Raw genomic sequence first — 26,574 nt, forward strand, 5'->3', positions numbered from 1 at the left:
GACCAAACGGAACTTGATCATTGAGCTCATAGGGCCAGTGGAGGCTGATGGGAGTAGGTTTTGAAATGCACGGGAACAAGGGCCCCTCAGAGGAGGGGTTGTCTGGAAAGGAAGCATATGTCACCATGCCCTTGTCATAGAGGCTGTTAGTCCCAATTATAGGGATGGCTGCACTGGGGTGGGAAGAGGTAGAGAGGTCAGAAAATATTTCCTGGAAGAAATGGAAAATAAAACTCCGAAAACTAGTTTGCTAAAGGTCACTTAACTACTTCATGGTAAAAATCAACGGGGAATTCGTATCTTATGATTGTTGAAGAGAATGTATTCGTTTATTCATCCAGTACTGGATACATCCACGACACTGTCCTGAGTGGTGGAAAATTAGCCATGATTAAGACAGAGCTAAACAATTATGGCAAATGCTGCAAAGTAGCTTTGGGAAGATGGGTAAAACGATTAACCAGGGATTAGTGGAAGCTTATATTAAGTATATTGAACTTGAATTAAATATTCTCATTGCAGAATGTGATGCTGTTGCTGTAGCTAAAAACAGGTGTGGATTCAGTGCCCGTTACTTCCATTCATTGCCTTGATACGCAGGAGAAGACCCTCCTGTGTTTGTTACCTCCCTCAAAGTTTCATTAAGATATTTAAAAGTGCCTGAAATGTGCTTGTCTGGTATTCAGGAACCTCTCAGTAAATGCTGACCTTGTCTCTTTCTCTGCTTACACCATATGCCGTAATAATGTGTGGCTGAGCAAACACTTAATTTATAAAAGAGACATAAACAGCATTGGCTGATTTTTGGAGCCCTGTTCCCTTTATTTCGTAATATTTTCTTTCTTAGAATTTAGGGCCTTTGAATATATCTGATTGGTGACTCATGAGCACACGTTAAGGTGTGATGTTCTGGCATTAAGACTTTTAAAAGTCCACATAAAATATCAGTCATGACATGGTTCTTGTTTCAGGCAAAAATATCCCCTGTTAACATATTATTTCTATGAGTTGTAAAGGTCATTTTGAGAAGAATCCCATGTAGCTGTTGAGCAAGAAGCTGAGAAACGGTGTCAGAGACTGTTTAAGAGATCTAAATGCGTTTGAGAGAGGTAGGAATGAATTCCAGAGATTTGAACTACAAGTAGATTAGAGGAATAGACACCTGAAATCCTACATTTCTACCCATCCTTCAGTAAGATTTATATTTGTTTACCAGATGTCCCAAAATGTAGCTTAGTCTTTTTCATCCTGTCTTGTAGAAAAGTTGTAATGTAGGAATTTCTTTTTTTGTTTCTTCTTTCATAGGTGTCATATAACAGAATTTTCTTTCACATTTTAGTCTCAGAATAAAATGACCTTGTAGTGACAAGAAGACATTTTGGGGTGCTGCTGTTTGGGGATTCTCACTTTCTGCGGTCTTCAGCCTCTGGCCCTAAGTTTAACATATAATATGTGAGTTTTTTCGTTAAAGTTCATACCAGCACATCTTGTGCTTTCTGCATGAAATTGTTGAAGTTTTTAATTTGTTTCCCTCTTCTGATGTGGGTAGTTACCATATAGAGGCCTATAGAGGTCTCAAACCCACTTTTTCTTTATCGTATCTTTTCATTCCTGTACAGCCTTTTTGTGGCATCTTTGTTCACTAAATTAGTTTAGCCTTAACACAAATAGCCGTGGACACAGAATCATCAGTTGGAACAGAGCAGCCGTGGGGCACTGCTGCAGGATGCAGTTTCTCTCCTCCTGACCACCGAGACCTCATGCCGCTCCTGCCCCGTGTAAGTGCCCCAGGCTTCCCAGCCCACCCTGAAGGAGCTGCTGCTTAGCACAGCACTGCAAGCCCTTCCTGACCTGCCTGAGGTCTGCCTGCCTCTTCAGCTCTGTCACCGGACCCCTCCCCCAACTTCGTACCTTATGCTTCTGTCACTCTGCTGCTTCGTGGTCTTTGCAGACATTGCCATAGACCCATCTACAGCGTTTGGCTCACGCAGCCCCCCACGCATAGGACGCCCCTGCACATACCCAGGCCCGCTCCTTTAGGCTCTGCGAACGTACTGCTTATGTTCACGTTCCTCCTGATCTTGGACCTAGATCAGTTTAGTGCCTCCTTTACATTTTGTAATATATCATTTGTACTTTTCTTAAAGTGATGAAAATGTATACATTGTGTTGTGAGTATGCACATGTATTACTTCTTGAGAATGGGGTCAGTATCATGACCATTCAGTAGCATAACCACCATTTATCGAGCCCAGGGCTGCCTGACACCAAGTCCATGTGGACTAGTCTGTCCCATCCAGGTGTTTGCTAGGGAGCAGGTTGTAAGGGCTCAGTCGATTGTCGTAAGGGCTCAGTCGATTGTCGTTGCATAAAAAAATAAAGGTTTGAACTTCGTTTCATCTCTTTCTGCCGATCACATACCTTTTCACTTCCTTTTTAGTTTTTAGTTGTAGTCTAATTCTGTGCCGTGGTAACTTCTGCTATTTAAGTTTATTTATTTTTTATTTTTTAAATTTTTTAAAGATTTATTTGTTTATTTGACAGAGAGAGAGAGTGAGAAAGCACACCCGTGCACACAAGCAGGGAGAGCGGCAGAGGCAGAGGGAGAGGGAGATGCAGGCTCCCCGCTGAGCAGGGAGCCCGATGTGGGGCTCCATCCCAGGACCCCAGGATCATGACCTGAGCTGAAGGCAGACGCTTAACCAGCTGAGCCACCCAGGTGCCTCGAAGCTATTCAAGTTTTAATTAATTAATTAAAATGAAATAAAACAAAAAATTCAGTCATACTAGCCACATTTCAGTTGCTCAGCAGCCACATGTGGCCTGTGACCACTGTGTTGGACTGCATGGATATACATTTCCACCATCGCAGAAAGTTCTCTTGGGCAGTACTGCTGTGTGGTTTTGATTGCCGTCCAGAGTCCCTGTGTACGTGTGGTGTGAGTGTGTGATGTCCTTCTAGGTAGGAATGATGTGGTGGACAGACTGTCGTGTGGAAATACACCTGTATATGCTCTTATACACTTTCCAATTTGATATTATTTCCTTGTTCAGTCATCCCAGAGGCACAGTTTTCTATCGATACTGTGCCTGTGCTCCGCTCTCTTCACTGTTCTCGGGAACTGTTCCTTCGCCCAGCATACCATCTTCCCTGCTCTTTGGGGGGAAGCAGACGTGTCTTTCCTCAGGTCTGAGTTTAGAGAGCTGGCCAAGCTGTCAGGGGGAATGCAAGCGTCCCCTGCAGGCCTCGTGTAACTGCCGTGGGAAGGCTCCCCGTTCTGACCTGTGGCCTGCAGCTTCCTTGTGCTGCTTAGAGCTAGCCTCCCAGACCGGGCTTGCCTGGGCCCTTGCCGCCGGTTCATGACGCTCGAGGAGCTCTTGCAGGTCGTTGACTGGTGTCACATTTAATTTCCACCTCGACTAGGTGAGATACTGGGTGACCCCCGATTTACAGGTAAGGAAATGGAGTCTCAGGGAGGGTAAGGCACTCACCTGACTAGACCACTTGCCCTGGGTGAGTCAGGACGGAAGCGTTGAAGCATCTCCAGCTTCATGTTCACGGTCCCCTGGTGTGACCCTGCCAGCGTCCTTCCCGGTGGAGGCACCAGTGCCGCTGCTCAGGTTGCTGACCGCCAAGAATCAGGAGTTACTGTGACTCTGGTCGCTCTGGAAGTCTTTGTCTCTAATGCTAAGTATATTAATATTTAAACTTTCCATTGAAGTTTCATTAGCCTTCTCTTCATATATACCTCTGCTCACATTAACGTGCAGAAATATGGAATGTGTGGGAGGTTGGAATTTGCTGTGCGCCGTGTCGAGGCGTGGCATGTGACGTGTGTGGTTAGTCCTTCCAGCTGCAGAAGTCGGTGTCAGTGTCCCTGATTGATAGTCACGGGGACTGAGAGCCCTCTGACTTGCTTTTTTTTTTCCTTTTTTCCCCAATGTCTAACTGTATGTAAGTGCGGTCTGCAATTTGAACGCGTGTTTTTATTAGTTTTTATCACTTCAGGTCTCACTAAATTAAGCTCTTCTTCCCATATCATCATTAATTTATACTCTTCTTGTTGCAGGTGTCAAAAAGCTAGACAGTTGTGCTTGTCTAGAGCCATAGGTTAATATGCTGCTCTGGGGGTGCCGTAAGCAAAAAGAGGTGACAAATAACTCGATTAAGCATTCACTTAAGGCTATTTCTGAATTTTCCTCTAAGCAACTTAATTTTACATTCATTTTATGCTCATGTTTTGCCTTCATTTGTTCGCAAACTTGAGATCATGGAATTTAAAGGACTTGGCTGGCTGTAGCATTTGTATGTAATACCTGTGATCCAGTTGCTCTGTCAGAGGCATAATTAACAGTATGATCTGTACGTCTACTGCCTTCTGGTATTCACAACGCAGTTTGTAAACGTAATTAGTTCTTGGAATAGCAAATGTTTTGAAGATGATAAACACTTTCCCTCTGAATAATGTGTTGAATGGTTATATATTCATAGGAATTTACTCTATGTTACTCAAATTAGAATGCTGATAGGTATGCTTCTCAAGGTAAACATCACCTGCAGTTGCATATTCCCAGATTATATTGTGTTTTTTGTGCTTTTCACAGGGGAAATCAGAAATTTAGCTCAGATAATTCAGCCTCCAGGATATTCATTATGGTTCCATTGTATGGAGAACATCTATGCTAATGTCATTACATCGATGCCATCTTTCCCAACTCTAATGTGATCATTATGGTATAGATGGGGCGTGGAGCAGGGAGCGAACCACCGCAGTTCTGCTTCATGTGCCAGCCTCTGCTCTCTGCCTTCTCGGACCTCTTTAGGGCCGAGGACGTAAGGTCGTGCTCTCAGCGGGTAAAGCAGATGCGCGCTCAAGTATGCTGTATGCCTAGGAAAGCTGTCTGGCCTTTTCTTCAGGGCCCTGTTGCTATTATAAATCACTGGTCTAAAATTTAATCGAGTTTCCAGGCAATACAGAACTGGAAGAATCAAATTAGAAGAGGCTCAGTGCCATTAGATTAGTGACTCCCAACCCCAGGTGTCGGGGACAGGTCTCAAAAGCCTGGGTTTCCCCCCCATATTTATACATGAAGAAGTGAGGGCTCAGTGAGGGTAAGGGACTTGCCACAGGTGCTCTGGTGTCAAGCTCGGGCTGCCCCTCCAGCCCCTGTGCGCCCTGCCACTTCTCTGCCTGCTTTGTGCTCAGTGGGACCCTTGAGGGCCCTCCTGAAGGTCCAGCATGGGACCTGGCACATAATACTTAAGACCCGGAGCCTGCTGATTTGCAGGTCCTTTCCGCTGTACTTCCAGGAATTTCCAGGATCATATATCAGTCAGGTAAACAGAAATCATACCAGGTATTTTCATAGAGACGATTTAGTATAAAGAGTCGGTTAGACAGGTGCCGGGTGGCTGGAAAAGCAAGTGTGGACACAGAAGTAACGCAGACCAGTCACACTAGTCAGACCCTCATCCTCAGGGCATGGGGAGCCGAGGAAGAAACGGAGGAAGCGCTCCGTGGAGCCAGGGTTCCAAGGCCTAGTCAGTGTGGTTCCTCAGGGAGCTTGAAGAGGCAGCTCAAGGGCTGGACTCAGGCCTCTGAGCAGAGGGTCCTGGCTTGCTGAGGAGTGAGAGTGGCTCTGGGATGGTGGGGGAATCACTCTCACTGCTTGAACTGGAAGCCCCAGGCCGCATGCTGCCAGGAACTGGAAGCAAAAGGGGAAGAGTCAGCGCCCCCCCCACCCCCGGTCTCTCCTGTTCAGGCATGTCCATGTCCGAGTATAGACCAGAGACCACAGCTTAGGAAGTGGCAGAGACGGTTTGTTTATAGGAGAGAGAGACAGGTGCCTTTTGTCTTGGTTAATTAAACCTGTGGGGATTCTTAAAAGTTCATCAAGTCTTACTGTGCTCTCCGTGGAGAATCCCATCATTCTCTGTCATTCGCTCGATAAATATATTTTGAATGCATGTTGTATTTTTGGTGCAGAACTAGGGACTGGGGCTATGATGATGAAGAACAGGTTTGTGTGTGTGTAAGAGCTGGTCAGGGACACAGACGATAAGGGTGTGTGTAAATCTCGGGGTTGAAAAGAACCTCTGAGTCCAACTGCCATCAGATGATTGAATCCTGTCTGTGACATCCTGGCAGCTGGGACCCGTCTGTGTCGGTGTGTCGGTCAGGGCTCTGTAGGTGACGGTAAACTCTCCTGAACTTCGCTCCTTCCATCTTGGAAGTGTTTTGCCGTCGTTAGAATTGTCATCATCTTCTCTCTGATTTCTGCCTTTCAGTCCTAACTGTACAACTGGCTTCTTACCAAACCTAACCCCTCTTACATGACATACAGAAATATTTGTATATATGTTTCATTTTCTCATGAGTTATTTATCCTTTAGGATAAGCATTTTCAGTTATTTTGGCTGGTTTTCCCAGATAGCGCTTTTCAGCTTCTCCGCATTATTTCTTGCCTTACGGAGTCTTGTTAGATATTTTTCCCCCTAACCGGTTGTTCCTTCTCCCTGTCCCATGAGTTAGCGATACTTCATGTCCACTGTGTATCTGTTTATGTGCTGTGGCCCACAGTTGCTACACAAATTGGTGGATTCTTGAAACTGGTCTAGGGGAACACTTCTCTGGATTCCTGGCCATGCTGTTCACGTAGTGTTCTTATCTCAGTTTGTTCCCTCATTTGTAGACTAGAACAACAAATTATCCCACCTCTAGTGTTGAAGACAAGAGAATAGAAGACTGTCAGACATCAACCTAAGATAGTAATTGCTAGTTTTAGTCAAAGTAAAGCCCTCTATCCATCCTTTAATTCTGTCTCATTTGCCTGGACAGGCCACGTGGGGCAGTTCTGTGAAGTAACAAGTCATCTGTATATTCAGCCTTAAAATAAATCAGTCCGTTGTCAGGAGATTTGACAAGTGGAACCCACTAGCCTATATAATTGCTTAACTAAATTCTCTGTGGTTGAAGGACAAAATGAAAACAAGCGAATGCAGTTGACTGCCCTTAGCATGGTTGAGTTTTTATACCCCTAGAGGATTTTAATGTATATACTGGTTTAGAATGTAAAGATCTATACCCAGCTTGACAAATACCTTTAAGAAAATCCCCAGTGGGAATGTCCACTGTGAAGAGGTGGCACCTGACTCCTAAGGAGAAGCTGTGTACAAAATGTAGCTGGAGAACGACCTTGTGTGGGTCACTCTTCCCGGCTTTCCATTGACATGGGAAGCCAGTCCTCATTTTCAGTGGCCTATATGTGTCTGTGCTGGCATGTTCCTGTCCTCAGAAGATGGGACTGTTACAGTGTTTCCAAATAGACTTTTTATCAATGTCTTAGCTTCTATGATGATGAAATTTGAGTGACAAAATTTTTCTCTCTGCTATTATTGTATTTTGTTTTTTAAAAAGTGTTTTATTCCTGTTTGGCATTTTTCAGGTAGCTTAGAAGAACATTGAGTTATGAGGGAAATACGGTATTTTTAGGCATCTTGTTTGTTTTGTATTAATATTAAACTGTGTTGGTTTTTTTAAGCCGTGTTCATTTTTCTAGTATATCTCATGGCTTTGTTGATATGCCTTTTAAATAGTATCAGAGTAGATGTGTTCTTTGGATCTTCTTGAAATCCTTGATCGTGCTATTTATTTTTTTGTATTCTTTTTATAAAAGTGACCCTGTATCAGCTTATGAAAAATATGATTTAATATGTTAAGGATCGTTTTCCCCTAATTACTCTTTTTGCTGTAAAATAGGGACCGATGATGATTATGAAACTAGCCTAAAAATGTCTATCTAGACATCACATGATTATATCCTACTTTGAATTTATTTTTAATAGTCTGTCATAGCCCTAGAGTCTATATTTTGTATATCTAACCAACAGAAAGTATTCATTGGTGATCTTATTAGATATGCAAGTAATAGAGAGCAAAATGCTTGCATTATATGGTTGTTACAGGATATCATTAGTACAGTCATATTTCTATCTCCAAGTGTGGTAATGCCAGCAGGATAAATGAGAACGACACTGAATCTTCACACAAAGGAAATGGGTTTTATAATGAGTACAGTCGGAGCAGAGCTAATCTCTTTCTTGGATCATTACTTCACCTAATCATAAAACCTTTTTTAATTCAAATCCTTGCAGGGTTCTAATTGGTGACCTCTGGAGCCTGATAATTGTTTAAGATAGCTGATCTTTTGCAGTATACTTAATGATGTTTGCAATTAAAAGTGAGAAATGTGGTGTAACCCTCAGGCAGGTATAACTAAAAAAGTAGGTTTTCCTCTTTTCAGTCTTTAGTAGTTACTCCCATCCCTCCTTTCAGTAGTTACCAACTTAAATCATTACTAACTTGAATTAACCTCGGCAGTGTTTTCTGCATTTAATCTGTGGGTTTACCAAATCTTCATTGGACAAATGTGTTGGGTTCTATCAAGAATAGTCCTGAAGCATTTGGAACAGCCAACAGGACTGGTCTGTTTGGAAACTCAAGAACTTCCTAGCCTCTTTCTCTCATCATCTTCTTGGTCCGTCTTCCTGCCTCCCTTGTTTGGGTGATTTAAGTAGGAACTGAACCATTTTTTGCAGCCAATGCCAAGTAATACTTACTTCTGAACTTTCTTTACTACCAGATGAAAATGGATCAATAGAAGAGAAATTCGCCAACATTCACCTTTAGAACTGGTAGAACCATGGGTGAACCTGAGCCCTGGTCATTTGTTGTCTGCAGCACTCCGCATAGCAGAGTGCTGGGAATGAGTTTGCCCTGCTGTACGTTTATTATGTTTTTAACTCCCTCTGTTGCTTCTGTCATATTTCTCAGTGAATAGTGGGCATTCCACAAATGCCGTTGGTGGATTGTTCCTGAAAATTCTGTTGATTTATTGGTGGTGGAATTCAATCTGTTGTGCTCACCTGTTGGCTTGGAAGGTTTTGTTTGGTTTTGAAGCCAAAGTTGTATGGTAATTTGGAGAAGCAGCAAAACCTTTGAGAGTCCATAATCCTGCAGTCCAAGGTCAGCTCTGCTGCTGATCAGGTATAAGAGAAAAGGGGTTGATAATTTCTGCCCCATCACTCTGAGAAGTTGTGAGGGCTAAATGTAGGTAAAGCCTCCAGTAGAGTGTCTAGTGTATAGGAACTGTTTAACCTGTTAAATACCTTCTACCAGTTTTGGGGAGCATCTCAACTCTGATTTACATGCTTTGGTCTTTATTGATGAGGTTGGGAATATATGTGAAGTTCAGTGGGGTGGAGTCCAGAGCTGACAACCAAGAAAGAATTCTTGAGACGTCTTTGGTGCAGAATGGTGGTTTATTAAAGCAGGGGGACAGGACCCATGGGCAGATAGAGCTGCTGCCCTGGGTTGGGAGGGGTGGCTGATTATATACATGGGGTTGGGGGAGGTAAGGGAAAGGGGAGGCTGAGAAAGCACTTTCATATGTTAAAGAAGACTCCCAGGATGCTGGAGGCCCTGCTGCCACTGCCACCATCAAGCCAAGGCTGTTTACACTATCACTGTGTCCTTATCAATGAGCTGCAGGTCCAAAGAAATTCCGTTTTATTTATATTTCCTTCTTCCTCAGCTTCCCTCAATTTTATGGAGGGGATGGTAATGTTAGGGCTTCAGGAAACTGAATTATGGGTCTTGCAGGACTGTGATCTCTGTCAGTTAACCATTTTTTTTTTTTCCTTTCCTTAGTTTTAGGGTAGCCAGGAGTGGCAAGGAATGTTGCATACCTCCTGGACTGGGCTGGGGGTGGGGGGGCGCGGGTTGCAGGGTGTCAGCTTCTGCTTTGTCTTCAGCTTGCCTTCCGTTCCCCCATTTATTGTTTTAAAATTGTTGAGAGGGGGGACAACCTTTTGCAATTAGAAGTTTATTTTGAAAATTGTTAGAATTTAGAACCAAAATCCAGTAACCTACTTATTTCCCCTTGAGGCATTGAATGATCATTCTGTATCTTTGTATTGCTCTTTTTTCTGCCATGATGCCCTTTGTTTGGTGAATGGCTGCATGTATTTCAGGGGGAATTAAGGTGCCAGTACACTGGAAGCATTATTCTTTCCTTAAAAAGAATTTGATGAAATGTTCATAATAATTCCGAGTAATGCTCAGAATTTTTTAATTATCTGGATTTGATTCTTTAGAATCATATAGCTTTCACAAGTTCTTTTTGAAATCTGTTCTATAATGAGATACTTGTAAATAAATCATTGCAGATTAAACACTGTATTAAGTGAGCAATACTAGCCTCTATTTGTTCTATATGTTACAATTTTTAAAGCACTGTGATAAACATTTCTTTTGATATTTTCAGTAGCTTGGTGACTTTCTGCAAAAATGAAATAATCCAAAGCATTTTTTTATCAATCAGAATCAAGATCCCTGTACTACAGGAGTACCAGAAATTGGAGGGAGCATCGCTGTAGGGAGAGATGAACTGTGGTTGGGATCCTGGATCAGGGCTGGCTGTGGGACCTCTGCTGTGTCCCTGGATGCCTCCAAGCAGCTATTCCCTTCCCATACAATGAAGATTATAGCTACTTTGCTGCAGTGTTACAAGGATTAATACCCGGAAGATAGTAAATAAATCCCGGCTGCCTGTATTATTGGTCTATTTTTGTTTATTACCTATGATGGGTAGAATTAATTACTCCCTTCCCCTTTATTAACCTTTTTCTTTCCTGGAGGAGTTTCCTTTCTTTTCTTTCTATATATGTTTTAATCTTACGTGTTGTATGTATATTTAAGGATATTCCTGTCTAAATATTTGCTCTGTCTTTATAAAAATAGTTTATTTCCAAGCATTCTTAATATTTTGAGTATCAACTGTGTCCTGCTTCCTGGATGGTGTGTGTGTGTGTGTTTACGATGAGTCTTTTCATCCTTATTAGACAGTGACATGCGTCTCTACTCTGCTGTGCCATTTATTTCCGTTTATGGAAGATTATTTGTAAGATCATGAGCTATATGAATCAATCTACTCTGGCCAGGTTTTAGTGTATTCAACTCTGGTTTGAATCTAATAGGTATTCAGTTAGGTTTGGATTGCTTAAATAAAATAATTCCTTAGTGAAAACCTTTGTCATGTTGGAAGTTAAAAAATTTCTTTTCAGACCAGCAGCCACAGTAACGTTTTAGTAAACTGTCAAATAGAATTTATAGTGGCTTTGAACACTATTTATATATCTTTTAAGATCAATTTAAGTCCTCCAACTGGGCTGTTGTACTATTTTGAAATAGATTTCTGAATGTTGAGCATGTAGTTTTTCTCCTCCTTGTGTGGGCTTCTTGTTACCATCGATCCAGGCTAAGTCCTGTCCTCTCTGATCAGCTCAGACAGGCTACGGTGTTGGAAAGGGGTCCTGCTGACTGTATTTCTGTCCCTACTCAGGCTTCCTTGTGCAGGCTCAGTGGTGCTATTTACCTGCACTTTTATGACCCTTTTAAGTGATTTTTTTTTTTTTTTTTACTAAGTAGCTTTTATTTATTTGTTTATTTTTAGAGAGGGAGAGAGAGCAAGTGCACATGCATCAGTGGGGGGAGGGGCAGAGGGCGAAGAGAGGGCAAATCTGAAGCAGGCTCCATACTCAGTGCAGAGCCCAAGGTGGGGGTCAGTCCCACAATCCTGAGATCATGACCCTGAGCAAAAATCAGGAGTCGGACGCCTAACCAACTGAGCCACCCAGGTACCCCTGCAGTAGCTTTTAAACAACTAGTAAGATGTGTTTGACATTAGATATACCTTGATGTCAATCCTGACTCAACTTCTTATTATCTAACTTTTGCCCAAACTTGTTAACCATTTGAATCCTCTGGTCTTATTCTGTAAAATAGACGTGATAGATCATAGATTTGGTAGAACAAAGAGAGACTGTAAGTCAAACACAGAGTCCTGTACCTGGTGAATCATTGTCAACAGAGTAATGACAATAGTTACCTCGTTAGCACTGGTTTAAGTGTTCTCTGAAACAACTTTCAGCCTTTTGCTGTGTTATGTTCAATGTGGTAAGCTCACATGGAAAGGAGACATCAGAAATTCTTTAACGACTCCTTCGGTTTTTACCGAAGATATAGGACTGGAGAGCTGCTCTTTGCCTTACCATGTCCTCTTTCCACCCTCTCCGCTCTGCTCTGTGCCCCGGAGGCTGGTGTGGATGGCAGGGGGGTGGTCTTAGCAGACACTCTGGCTTGTAGCTGGGTCAGTACCTGCCCAGTGGAAGGCACCAGCCGACGAGTATTGGGAAAGAGAGGTGAGATCAGAGTGCTTGTTCTCTTTGGCTCTTTCCCTGTCAGGTTACTGCGACTTGTCTGCTTCCCTCTGTGGGAGTTTGTGACCCCGTCAGGCTGCCCTCACCATACAGCCTCTTTCCTTGCCCCTTCGTGCTTCATGTCTTGGGGCAGTAACACCTCCCTTGCTAGCTGATCCTGAAGTGTTACACCATTCTTTGTTGCTATTGCAGATTCTCTGCACCTTTAATAGATAGGCCCTTAACTAAACCCTCTTCAGATTACCCAGTTTGAATGCCATATGTTTCCTTCTGGAATCCTGTTTCCTGCATCATTCACCCAGGGAAAGAACAGAAGCTCTAGGAATAGGCAGAGTTGCAGAGTATCAGGGTTTCTGGCTAACGGTTTCTGACCTAAAAGATGAATTCCATATGGGCTCGGCACAGGAATGTGTTGGTTCGTTAGTGCACTCTTTCATTGACCTGTTTTGTAAAGAATGTATAGAAACACTGTGTGCTACAAGCCCGATGGGGTTGTTAGCTAGACAAAATGTTTTAATGACCTGTGGGTGGTATATGTTGGGAAAGTGTCCTGCATTCAGAGTCCTCAGTTTGAGTCTCGGTAATGTTGCTCGCAAGCTGTGTGACTTTTAGAAACACATTTTCAAACTTCTCTCCTGTGTGAAATGTGAATAACGCTCACCGGTCCTGGAATATGGTCAGGATGATGTGAGATAAAGCAGCAAAAAGACTGAATAAAAGGTGAGGCTATAAGCATGTGTGTTTGTAACGATGAGTTCTTTTCATCATCCAGTCTCACAGCGTGTACCGGGAGCCCTCACTACTTTCCAGTCACCATGAAAGGGATTGAAAGGGGGTAGCTGACAGTCTGTCGGAGAAGCCAGATGTGAAGGAGGAGGTTAGACCTGTGGTAAGCATCATGCTAGAGTGCTGTGTTTTGTTTTGTTTTTGGCAAACTGGTTGGAAATTCAAGGACAGCGCTTCTAGGAAGTAGAATTTAGTTGGAGACGACAAAGAGAAGGCATCTCAAGCAAAAAGCCCACAGAATGTTCCAGTTGTAGAGAGCAAGTTCAAAGACTACCTACGGCATGGTGGGTGTGGTGCTTTAGAACCTGTGGACAGCGGTGGGTGTTGTGGAATAGAGAAGACAGCATGGGGACAGGAGCACAGGTGTGTCCTGCAAGTTTTCTCTGATTGGATATTCAGTAGGCTTGACGTTTTCTCTAAATATGAAGGCTTTGCCTCTGACGGCTTTCTCATTTGTCTTCTGTCCACGTCAACTATGAAGAAACTGTCTGGTGCCGTCCCACAGTGGTTTTTCATCCTGACAGACTGTTTTATTATCTAGTTATGTTTTAACCTGCCTCTCTCTCTCTCTCTCTCTCTCTCTCTGCATCGCATCCATGTCACGTGCTCCGGAGCTGCCAGATTGCCTTTCCTTAAGGACGTCTCCCATCACAACGCTCCCCACCTAACACCTTTCAGTAGCTCCCTATCATTACTGATCTGTTAGGATCTCAGTTTTGACCTTAGGAGTGTGGTCTGCCCTTTTATGCTTTTGTTCTCACTTCTTCTGTGTGCTGGCCCAAGAGAATGACCCCTCCTCTCACCCTGAACCTGTTCTGTCTTTCTGTAGGAACCCAGGACATGGGGCCAGGAAATGGAGTTCATGCCTGAGCTTGTTCCCTGATGGGCTCTGTGATGGCAGGATCTTGTCGTCCTTACTTGTCTGATCTTTTCCATTTTGTACTATTTGAAGAGAAAAGGGAAAAAATAGGTTTTGCTCTCTTAGTAAAACTCCATCTATCACCTGTACGGTCTGACTAATCGAATGAGCGAATGTGAACTAGTGTTACACGGGGCCACTTATCTGCAGTGAAGAATTCATCATTTCCTTTCCTGACAAACTCCACTCCTTACCCTGTAGCACATACTTGCTAGCTTTTCAAATAATTGTCCCAGTTCCAAAGCTGCTAGTCCCTTTCCTGCAGCACTGTGTGCATTGTATTAAATTTGTCTCTTTCCATGCCACACATTCTCTATATTCTGTTCCCAGCACCCAGTACATTTCCTCAACATATCAGAACCCAGTCAGCACTTTTGGGTAGGTGCCGGTCTTCACTGCTCACCCAGGTGAACCCCATTGCATTTAAAATATTACCGGATTCTCAAAATAAAATGTTTTACGTGTAATTTTTGGAAGTCTGTCTGTTGCTTCAAGTGAGATGAGCGGTCCGGGTAAATTCCCCTACGGTTTCAGTAAAGTAACAGGAATGCAGAACTTATAGTGAATGATCAAGAGAGAGAGTAATGCTCTGGGTTACTAGCCTAGATGCAAAATATAAACATGGCCATTTTGGTATACATTTTTATTCTCTTCTGTTTCAGTATTTTCAAAAATTTTATAAAATGTTTAAAATTTACTTTTATGTAATTTGAATGGGTGAGATAGTCATGTTTCAAAAATTTAGAACAACATAAAAGGGAAAGTCCTACATGTTATCCATTGATTCCTTCATGCCCGCTAGTTACCGCTGTTGCTAGTTCTTATCTGTAAGTAGAGAGACATTTTCTGTGCATATACAAGTGAATATGACCATATATTGTTACACCGTTTCCCACTGTGTGTGTGTCTGTGTGTATACTCAATGGTGTATCTGGTGGAGGCCTTTTTCTCTCAAAACATAGAGTTCTTGATCTTGTAAAGTCTATTTCATAGTGCACGTGTGCCCTAACTTCTATAACCAGGTTCCTGTTGATAGACGTTTAGATGATTTTCAGTGCTTTGCTATTAAAGACAATGCTATAAGCTTTGTACATAATATTTGACATTTAAGTATGTCTGTAGGGTGAATTCATAGAAATGGAGTTGCTTGGAAAAAGGAAAATAGCAGTTTAAATGTGCTTGATTCTATGAGAGAATTTAAGCATTTTTTTAAAGATTTATTTGAGAGAGCGAACAGGGGGAGGGGCAGAGGGAGAGAAATCCTCGAGCAGACTCCCCGATGAGCCTGGAGCCTGACATGGGGCTCAATCCCACAACCCTGAGATCATGACCTGAGCTGAAATCAAGAGTCGGATGCTTAACTGACTGAGCCACCCAGGTGCCCTGAACTTAAGCATTTTTAACTTAAATTTACAGTGCTCAAATTATTCAGTATTTTAAATAAATACTGAAAATTTAACGCATGTAAATCCAAAGACGATTTGGCTGTTTTGTAGAGGATTACTGGATTTTACTGTATTTGATGGGCTAAAATAAAAAGGTGAGTGGCCATTGCTGTAGTCGCCCAAGGCAAAAACAAAAAAGAAATGAACAAATAAAAAAAAACATTGTAACTGACACTAGATTTCTGGGCTGACAGAAATTTGATGTTTATGGTTTGCAAACATAACATTTTAATCCTCTGCATTATCTAAAACCTGATCACACATTTGCTTATTATTTCTGAGCTGGGAGATGGCATTGGTACATTGAACTGTGTGGTAACAAATGTAATCTGAGGATTAGTAAAAGTCAAATCCCTCATGCATTCGACCTCAGAAACCTGATTGGATTTCCTCTATGGTTGGCAATCACTGGCTGCAGTTAACAAAGAGGTTATATCCCCGTGGGTGGTGTCAAGGACCTCGAAGATCAGAGAGGTAGGTGTTCACATGAGCTTTGGAAAATGAAACTCCCAGAGGGAGGGGCATAAACACCAGATTTATACATCATGTTGTACAATCCCACCCCCCTGCGTTTTTGTTTTTGTTTTTTTGGGTTTTTTTGCGTTGTGTTTTATGGGACTTCTTGAAAACATCAAACTACTTACAATCCTCAATCGCATGGAAATTACAGAATTGTTGATTGAATGAACAGTCCCCCAAAAAACCACAGAAGTTTTGACCGGTTTTGAATTTGGTAGCTGCAGGGCCCGGGAAAAGTTCAGCAGCCGTGATTTAAGCCAGGTGCATTTGACCCCAGGGATTGGGGCTCCTGCTGCTGCTGTGTGGGGCTTAGGTCCAGTCTGTGCAGACACGCATGCTTCACAATTTTCAAATAGATCTAAACAGTGAAGTGTTTTAACATAATTCAAAGCTTACTTAAGGTAACAGGATATTTTAGCAACATAAGATTTTCAAAGTTGACTTTCTAGAGAGGAAATTAGGTATTTTATATTTATTTTTTTTTAATTTTAATTTTCCAAAATCATAGTATATCTCAAACTTCAATGTAATATATTGTAAAACACATATTTTTTTCTAATTTTTTAACCTTTATGATTTTCTGTGTTGATTGAAATGCTTACTGTCACTGATGTGAGGAATGACATTTGAATGCTGACTGGAGCTACATGTCACGTGTATGTTAAGTGCTCAAAATCATAAAAATGCAGCGTTATCTGACAATAGGTGATTACACCTATTTTAGCAAATGTTTATGTACATTAAAAGTTCTTTTTTTTCTTTCTACAAAGTTTCAGTATATCTAATTTTGTTGAATCTTCTATGCTAAAGGCATTTCAAATTATAGCATAAATGCATAAATAAAAATGTGAAATTAATTTTCTTCTAATTAAAGCTGAAGTCATGAATTATTATACTTGGTGGAGCAGATGACATGTGACTTATTGTTCTTTACTGAGGGAAACAAAACTAATTTAACCCATCTACACCATTAGTTCTACAGTTTTTAAACCCTGCGTGTGCGTGTGCACGCGCAAGCTTATATATTCATGGAAAACTTCTGAAAGAGTATATGATATTGTTATAGTCGTTGCCTCTGGAGTATGGGTGTAGGAGGAACCTTTTCTGTTGATTTTGCATCCTGTTACACTGTTTTAAATTTTTACCTTGTATATATTTCACTTTTATAGGAAAAAATCAAAATTAAAAGTACTCTTAAAGATGTTTTCAAAAACAATAATAAGGATTATCTAAGTAAATCTTCACATTTCATATCCTTCTACTTTAATGTGCATTGTTCCCATACAGATTCTGTTTAGAATTCGTTTTCTGGATCAAAACCTAGGGTACTACAAGAAAGCAGACTAAATAATCAGTTTATTTGGAAGTTTTGTATTATCTTAAGGGCCTTTCCTGCTTGCCTCCATCTCTCCCCAGCACTCTTTTTTTTTTTTTAAAGATTTTATTTATTTATTTGACAGAGATAGACAGCCAGGGAAAGAGGGAACACAAGCAGGGGGAGTGGGAGAGGGAGAAGCAGGCTCCTAGGGGGGGAGCCTGATGTAGGGCAGAGAAAAGAACGTTAACGAAGACTTGAGTACCTGTAGTTGATCCGTGTCCCTCGTGAGGAGGGTAGATTTGGTTGTGGAGGTCAACGGACAGAAGGTTATCTAGGGCTTTTCATGCCATCTTTAAGAATCAGTTCCTGCTGGTGTAAGCCTGGGAGAGCCAGGCAGAGCTGATGGATAGGGATGTCAGTACTTTGTAACCCTGAATGGAGAATGTTTTCTGGCTTTCTTAGCAGTTTGAGCAGCCTCTCTCCTGGATTCCAGAAGGCCCCAAGAAACTTACTTTTGTTTGTGTCTGTTTTTTAGCTAGTTCATTGTTCCCTCCATTAGCATGGGCTATTGAGGTTTGACTTTGCAGAGCCATGGTACATGCCCTTTTTCTACCGTACTGGCGAAGAATGATTGATAAAATGGGAAGTAGGTCATTACTTGAAGACTCCTGTTGATCTGATAGTCCGCAGTTCTGTATTTGAGTTCACGCCACAGTAGAGCTAACAGAACTTCCAGCCTCTGGGGTTCTACGTCAGACACTTCATCGTTCTCTTTTTCCCTCCACAGAAATAGAAAAGTTTCAAAAAGGAGAAGGCAAGGATGAAGAAAAGTACATCGATGTGGTGATTAATAAGAACATGAAGCTGGGACAGAAAGTGTTAATCCCAGTAAAGCAGTTCCCTAAGGTAAGATGGTGAGGCTTGCAGGTGTGGCAAACCTAATCACAGGGGAGCAGATGTTTAATTTATATTCCGTTTGATATTTTCTTGAAGTGTTTTCCCTTAGCATAGCGCTCCCCCACCTCACACCAACCCAGATACACTTTTCAAGTTAATTAAAAATTAAAAACTTATTTAGTGATCCTCTCCTTTCTGTTTGACTTTAGTGTGAGTTAGGGAGCCCTAAAGAATTATGCTTATGCTTCTGAATCATCCTAGCAACGTGACTTTGGACTACCTACGTAACTTCTTTCTACTTTAATTTCTTCATTTATAAGATGAGGTTGGATTGTTAAGATTTAATAAGATTATCCATATCAAGTGCTTAGCATAGGGCGTAAGCACATAAATGTTCAAAATATTATCTATTCTACTTCTCTGTTCCAGAAAAATACTCTCTTTTTCATTTATTGCAAGTGTTACATCATTGAACATGATTACAATAGGTGCTTTAAAGTTTCTATCTGATTCTAAATCTTGGTCATTTTAGATTTGGCATGACCTGATACGTTGATACTCTTTCTATCTTGTTTTTCTGAGTGTTCATGTCCATGATTTTTGCATACTGTTGTTTACTTCGTAGTTCATTTCTTTCTTTTTTTTTTTTTTTGAGATTTTATTAATTTATTCGATAGAGATAGGGACAGCCAGCGAGAGAGGGAACACACACAGGGGTAGTGGGAGAGGAAGAAGCAGGCTCACAGCAGAGGAGCCTGATGTGGGGCTCGATCCCAGAACGCTGGGATCACGCCCTGAGCGTGAAGGCAGATGCTTAACCGCTGTGCCACCCAGGCGCCCCCGTAGTTCATTTCTTTCGATCACTCACTAGTAGTCCATTACTTGAATATGCCACAGTTTATTTATTCATTCACCAGGGCAGTTTTCAGTTTGGGGTTATTATAGATTAAATTGCCGTGAACATTTTCACACAAGTCTTCATACAGTTTTTTACATTTTGTGATTGTATGTTTCTGTTTCTTTTGAGTAGATGCTTAAGATTTAACTTGCGGTATTTAATTTTACAAGAAATTCCCATACTTTTCCCCAACTGATCATACCTTGTTGCATGGCCAGGAACGGTGCAAGCCAGCTGTAGAGGCTCTATGTCCTCTTCGGTGTCTGCTCTCAATCTGTTGCATTTTTAACCATTGGGATCATGTTGGTATTTTCCTGTGGTGTTCATTAGCATTTCCCTGATAAGTAATGATGTGTTTGTTTCATGTACTTACTGGCCACGCCTGTATCTTCTGTTTTGAAGTGTCTTTCTAGGTCCTTTGCCTATTTGTAAATGGGCTGTATGTCTTCTCATCATTGAGTTGTAGGAGCTTTTTTAAATATCTCAGATATAGGTCCTTTGTTAGATGTGTTCTGTGAATATTGGTTCAGTTGTGGCTTTCCTGTTATTTTCTTCATCGTGTCTTGTGATCTGTAGAAGTTTTTAATTTCGTGATGTCTGTCTAATATATTAGGTTTTTCTTTCCTTTTATGATTATTACCTTCTGTCAGCTAACAAATCTTTGCCAGCTTCAAAGAAATGCTAGAGTTGTTTATAAGTTATAAAGCTAGTCTCCTGTGTTTCTCTAAAAGCTTTACCATTACAGCTTTTTCTTTTAGGTCTGTGATACATCTCAGATTGCTTTTTGAGTATGTTGTGATGCAGAGAGTTCAAAATTTATTTTCTCTCCATGTGGATATCCAGTTTTTCCAGTACCATTTGTTGAAAGGTGTTTTGCTCCCACTGATGGTGTTGGCACCTTTGATGAAAATTACATGACTATGTAAGCGAGGGTCTATTTTTCGCATGTTCTTTTTTGTTTCATTCATCGATTTATGGATCTTTATGTCACTACCACGCTATCTTCATTACCGTAGTTTTTTATAATAAGACATGAAGTTAAGTGATGCAGTCCCTTCAACTTTGTCCTTCTTTTTCAAGATTGCTTGGATAGAGGTCCTTTTCAATTCCATATAAATTTAAGAATTATTTTATTAACTTTCACAAAACATTCTGCTGGGATAATGATTGTAATTGCACTGTATTGATTATTTAATGGAAATATTACATCTTAACAACACTGAATCTTCGCTTCCTTGACATGGTATATCTTTCCATTTATAGATTTTTAATTTCTATCAGCATTTTATGCTTTTCAGGGTTAAAGTCTTACTTGCCTTTTGTTAAATTCATTCTTAAATATTTTATGTTTTTTGATACTGTTGTACAATGGATATTTTAAAAATTTATGTTCTAATTTTTTTTCCTCCTAATAGAAAATTTTGTATATTGACCTTGTATTTTGCTACCTTGTTAAATTCACTTGTTTTCATGACTTGTTTTATAGATTAGTTAGGATATGCTGTGTACACAATCTTATCACCTACATAAATTGTTTACTTCTTTCTCTACAATTTGTATGCTTTTTATTTATTCAGTTTGCATTGTTGTATCGGCTAGCATCTCTGTGTAATGCTTGAGTACAGGTAGTGTGATTAGGCCTTCTTCCATTGTTCCTGGAGTGGAAGGCATTAAAAGTGGTAACAGCCAGAGGGTTTTGTAGATGCCCTTTGTTACGTGAAAGAAGTCCCCTTCTATCTGTTTTGCTGAGAGATTTGATCCTGACTGGGTGGTGAATTCCATTGAATGCCTTTTCTGCATCTATTGAAATGAACACAGAAGATTACTTTTTTACACTGTTAATATAGTGAATTACATTGATTGATTGGTCTGAATTAAACCAGCTTTGCATTCCTGAGTAAAACCCTACTAATGATCATCTCTTTTATATATTGTTGGGTTCAAATGCATCTATGTGCATGGGTGATACTGGCCTTTAATTTTTTTTTTCATATATCACATCTTTGTCAGATTTTGATATTAGTGTTATGCTGGTTTCATAAAGTGAGGAGTGTTCCTTTCCTTTTTTTTTTTTAAACCCCAAAGTATTTATGTCAGTTTGATGCTGTTTCATCCTAAGTATTTGATAGAATTCACCAGTGAAGCCCTTTGAGCTTTAAGTTTGATGATGAGTTCAGTCTTTAATTGACATGGCACTAATCACATTTCCTATTTCATCTTTTGTGGTCTTTCCCCTCACCCCAAGGGATTTGTCCATTTCATCATAATATTTTAGCTATTACTTTTTCAAATACTTTTTTATGACCCTTTCTCTCCCCACCTTTGGAGACCAGTTACACGTATGATCAATGTTTTGATATTCTCAAAATGTTTCCTGTATCTCTTTTCTCTTTCCCCCCTCCCCACCCTGTTCTTTAGATTGGACTTCACCTTCTCTATCTTCAATTCATGGGTTATCTCTTACATTATCTTGATTTTTCTGTTAAGCCCATCAGATAATTTTTTTATATCAGGTATTATAATGATCTGTTTCAGAATTTATTATTTGCTTCATGTATAAATATGTGTATATGAAAAAAATTTTTCTTTGCTGGGATTTCCTGCTTTTTATTCATTACAGGTGTTAAACATTATTTTGTGTCATTGAGTGCAGATAAAACAGGTGCTTTAAAGTCTAATTCCAAAATCCTCATCATCTTGGATTTGACCTGACTTGATCAACTTTTATCTTGATAGTGAGTCACAGTGTTCCAGTATTTTGTATGTGGAGTAATTTTGGATTGTGTCCTGGGCATAGTGAGCGTTGTGTTGTCAAGACTCTGGATGCTGTTCTGCTGTTTGAGGAACAGTGGTGATGTGGCTTTCAGACTGCAGACTTGCTGAGCAGAGTGCAGATCTCAGTTCAGGTCTTCTCTTTGTTTGACTTCTGCATTTGTTTGTGGCATACAAGGTCCTGGGGTCAGCCAGAGATTTGGGTGGATTTTTACACAAACTTGCAGGCCCCCTGTCTCTGACTCTGTCATTCCTAGTGTCTGTCCCTCACACTTCGGCGCTGGGGTTGCCTCAGATTCTGCCACTCAGGCTAAAAACTCTAAAACCAGTCAGTTTGCCCAGTCTCAGGCTTCCCTGTCTGGACTCCCTTCCAGAATCTGCTTGTTTTTGATCATTCTCCAAAGGCTTCAGACAATCGATTTTGTATTTTGTTTAGAGTTTAAGAATTTATAGTTGCTATCTGTAGATGGTCATCCTGTTAGGACCCTCACAGCCATACTTGCAGAAGTGAAGGTATGTATTTTTAGTAAAGAGAAAACTGTGTTGTGAACATTTCATAGACAGACTCGTTACTGAACAAAGCATGGTTTACAGAAACCTTTGTACATTGATCACTATGCTTGATACACTATATGCACGATATGCAGTAGATAGAAAGATGAACAGACACTCTCCCTGTCCTTAAATAGTTCATAGTCTAGTAGATGATTAATCTGGAATTAATACTCTGTGTATATGAGTGAGTATATGAAATAGAGTATGTGTATAAAATACCTGAAATAAAATCTCAAGTATTGTTTTCTACTGTCAGCTTTGATGAGAGTGGGGGAAGACAAATTATAATTTCTGTGTCTGACAGAGAGCAGAGTCTATTTCAAGTACTTAGAATATCTGAAGTAGGCTGCTTAGAAATCCACTGCTTTCAGAATGCCGAAAACAGATATTTCTGCTTAGCCTAACTGAGCCCGGGAGGTTCAGCCAGACTTTTGTAAGGCTAATCTGGCCCTTGCGGCAGTTCTAAGCAAAAGCTTTGGTGCTGGTGTCAGTAGACGAGCTGCAGGAAGCTGGTGGTCGGCCTTCCGGAGTGGCAGTGGGCAGAGTGCAGCTTGACGTCTAGCTGCCTGTGACTGTGTGTAGCTTCAGCTGCTGGGGCAAGAGGTCAGCGCTGCTTGTGAGGCTCCGTCTCATAAAAGGATTTCCATTAATGGAATATTTTCTCTTCCTGACCCACTTCCAGCACTCCCTTCCAGTGGACAGCACTGAACGTGAGTCTTTTAGTATCCAGACCTAAGGCGCCTTCGCCCCCTGAGTTATGTGTGAAACTCAAAGTAAACACTGTTTTATGGGGTGTTTTTTTAAGACTCAAAGCTGTAGAAATTGTTATCCAGAGTTTTCCTGTGGGCAAACCCTTACCCTTGGTTCTGAGCAGTGGCTAGATACGACGTAAGTGCCAAATCAGCGTCGGAACCCGTAGGTCCTTTGTGGTCTAGATTTTACAGTCTTTTGTTGTTGCTGTTGTTTCATACATCATCCATCCCTTCATATACCTGATATTTACCGGGAAAACAGAAGTGATTAAGACGTGGTCCTTTGTCACAGGAAGATCTGTTCTGTGGGGAGTGCAGATGAACAGCCTAACGTCTGTGATACAGCGAGAGAAGTTCAAGGTTAGGTGCTCTGGGAAGACAGAGAGGAGGATCACGTTGACACTCTGGGAGAAGCGTTCCTGAAGGCGACGGTCTCTGAAGGAGCTAGCTGGGTTTGGGTCAGAAGTGAGACAGGGTGAGGTTGAGGGGTGGCCATGACAGGGGAACACAGGACAGAGGGCAGTTGTGAAATTACAAGCCATTTCATTTGGCTAAACAGGTTAATTTCAATAAAATGTGCAGATTTTTATGGAGTAGTAAGAGGTAAAGCGATAAGGGAGCCGAGTGTGGGGTAGGGCTGTTCAGTGAGGGCTGCAGTGGTCGAACAGGAAGTGACGTGTGGTCTGGATCGGAGTATGAGGCAGGCTTCTCCAGCTGTGTCCGTGTTGGGAACTGTTTCAGAAGCAGGGCACGCTGCATTCAGAGTCGTGCTGGGGCGGAAGACTCCTGTGCACCCGTTGGAAAAGCAGAGGCTCTAAGATGAAATGAAATACGTTACATCTCTGTGTAACATTACACACACATGCATGCTCTATGCTTGGTAAGATGTCTGCTACAGTGCTGAGTAAGACAAGAAAAAGCAACGTGTAAAGCAGATAATATCCCAGTTGGACAATTATTTAGAAAAAAAAAACAACTAGACTCTTAAGAGCAGTTACTTTCGAGAGGGTAAGGTCATGTGACACTTTCTGTTTTACCTATTTCTGTACTTCAATATTCAACAATTTGGTGCAAATTTTATAACTGGGATAAAAAAAAAAGGTTTCCATTTTGGGGGAAAAAATGGTCCTGAGAGTATTAATTTGGGAGAGACCTTTGTACTATGATTGTTAAGATTTAGTGCACTGAGTTCAGTTCTGTCAGTTTCAGTTATAAGTTTAAGTTAGAGTTACTAGTTTTCTTAATTTGCTAGTTGTTTAATCCCTAAGCATTCTAATACATGCAGACTATTTTCAAGTAACATTATATTAATCAACATGATTTGTTACAATGAATGTTTTCCTATTATGGGCATATTTTAAATTTGATATGTTTGCTGTTTCACAGAAGCTCTTAGGTTAAGGGTCTTGAGAGAGAGAAGAGAGAAATACTTACAGAAACATGTGCCCTCCTGGAGTTTGAATTAAAGCTCAGGGAAACTTTCTTTTTAAAAATTGGTTTGCATTTTTCCCCTGTAGCATGTTGCAGACAAGTAAAAAATCCATGATTTTACTATGGGGTAGAAACCTATTCCATAGAAATCTTGATGGGTTTAAAAAGTTCCCACAGTAGTAAAAATTTTGCCAGTTATGTTGGTATGTAAGCACTTGCCTTTTCTGTGACTCCTAATTGATTTTCAGAGGCATAGAATATTTTTTCCAGAGGCTTTATGTGAAAATAATGTTTATTTTTGGTGTCCAGTTGGTAGTTTACCTGTAGACATAAAGCGATAGTATACATCTATGTTAGTTCTTGATGTGTAAGTACCGTTACGAAAATTGATGTTGGTGGCCATTGGGGATTTTGAAACTTGCTGACATCATGGAAGCCTGACACTAAAAATAATCACTTTAAGACACATGTATTTGTGATAAGTTGCTATTAGTTTCCTTCCTGGTATCTGTTACATTTTGGGGCCCCATGATGAAGTAGGAGGGCCAATTTGGACTCTAGAACCTCAGGGAATGTACTGACCTGTAAGGCCGTTGTTCGACCACACACCATCCCGGTCAGCCTTCGCCCACCATCTCAGCAGCCCCCCAGGGAAGCAGGAGCTGTGCGGTTGGAGGTGGACCCGGAGGAACACATCGGCAGAGGCTGTTTTCCCTCCGTTGTGATCTTGTGACATATGCTGCTGTCATGACAATTAGAAAGTTATTTAAATTGGTATTTGTAAATAGGATAACATTCAGAAAATATTCTGAAGGAATTTCAAATCTTATGCTGTGACTTTTCCTTTATTCTCTTTAAAGTTCTTGATTATTGACCTGTAAAGTAGCACTTAAAGCTAGATTTAGATTTGTTACATGGACTCCCAAACCAGCCAGACATAAATTGTGGGGTTCCTGAAAGAATTTATGTTCCATCCCTCTTGTGTTATGGCCACCTCTGTCATTTACTAGCTTTCTGACACCTGACGAGTCCCCTCAGTGCATGTCTCTCTCTCCCTCCTCTTTACCTCCTCTCCATCCCCATCGGACTAAGCACCTCCTGGGCACCTCTGCTCGGATGTCCCACAGACCTCTTACATTTGGTGTGCCCAAAAATGACCTTCATTCCTCCTCTTCTTGGCAAACCTAGACCTTTTTCTGTGTTCCTTATTTCACTGAATGACAACACATGTACCTAAGTGCCCGTGCCTGAAATCAGTGTGTGATTTTTGTCTACTAGCTTCTACTTGATTTACCTCCTCCCCTCCATTCTTGACATACCATGACTTACACATTTATTATTTCTGCTTCCTCGATTAATGACAGTTCATCTCTATGTTTGCGTTCCATTACTACTCCTTAATTTATACTGTCGTCCCTCACCCATCTTATGTAACAGGCTCTTGTCCAGATCTGTTTCTTCCCTTTAGTTCCATACTCTCGCAGCTAGACTGTTGAAGTCTGGGAGTTTCTAGTTAACAATTTCAAACTCATTATTGGATAGTTTGCTTTTTTTTGTTTGTTTTGTCATCTGCCGACCCAAAGAATAGAATCCAGCCTTGAGCAAATAGAGATAGAAAGTATGTAGATTATTTCACATTGTACATTATTTTGTATGCTTGTGTGTATGGATTTTGCCTATATCATCTCCTGGAGAAGTTCTTTGTACACTTCATTGATTTTTAGAGCTGCTGATGTCTAAATAAGTTGAGCTGTTTGCCATTTAGAAGTAGATACTATGTTAAAATTACAATCAGTGTAGCAACACCAAATAATCTCCACTACTACCAATAATACTTAGTGATTTGTGTTGGCAAGTTAATAAACTTAATTATTTTTACCTGTAGCTTTAATAAGTCAGAATAATTTCTGCACCAAAGAAAAATCAATAAGAACTGTGTTGACTAGTGCCATTTAATTTGGGGTTAAAGTTTATTTAATTCCACAGGTATTTCTTGAGAAAC

At 40.9% G+C, this 26,574-nt stretch overlaps 1 protein-coding gene across 1 annotated transcript in view; it reads left to right on the top strand.

Moving 5' to 3' along the window:
• LOC100463669 (KH domain-containing, RNA-binding, signal transduction-associated protein 3) overlaps positions 1-26,574 on the top strand; it is a 116,318-nt gene that overhangs the window by 43,907 nt on the left and 45,837 nt on the right. The window contains exon 2 of the mRNA XM_034668649.1: positions 18,055-18,173. Within this exon, the coding sequence (XP_034524540.1) occupies positions 18,055-18,173 (119 nt within the window). The remainder of the gene's footprint in view (positions 1-18,054; positions 18,174-26,574) is intronic.

The sequence above is a fragment of the Ailuropoda melanoleuca genome, chromosome 9, assembly GCF_002007445.2.
Source record: "Ailuropoda melanoleuca isolate Jingjing chromosome 9, ASM200744v2, whole genome shotgun sequence".
Taxonomy (NCBI): Eukaryota; Metazoa; Chordata; class Mammalia; order Carnivora; family Ursidae; genus Ailuropoda; species Ailuropoda melanoleuca.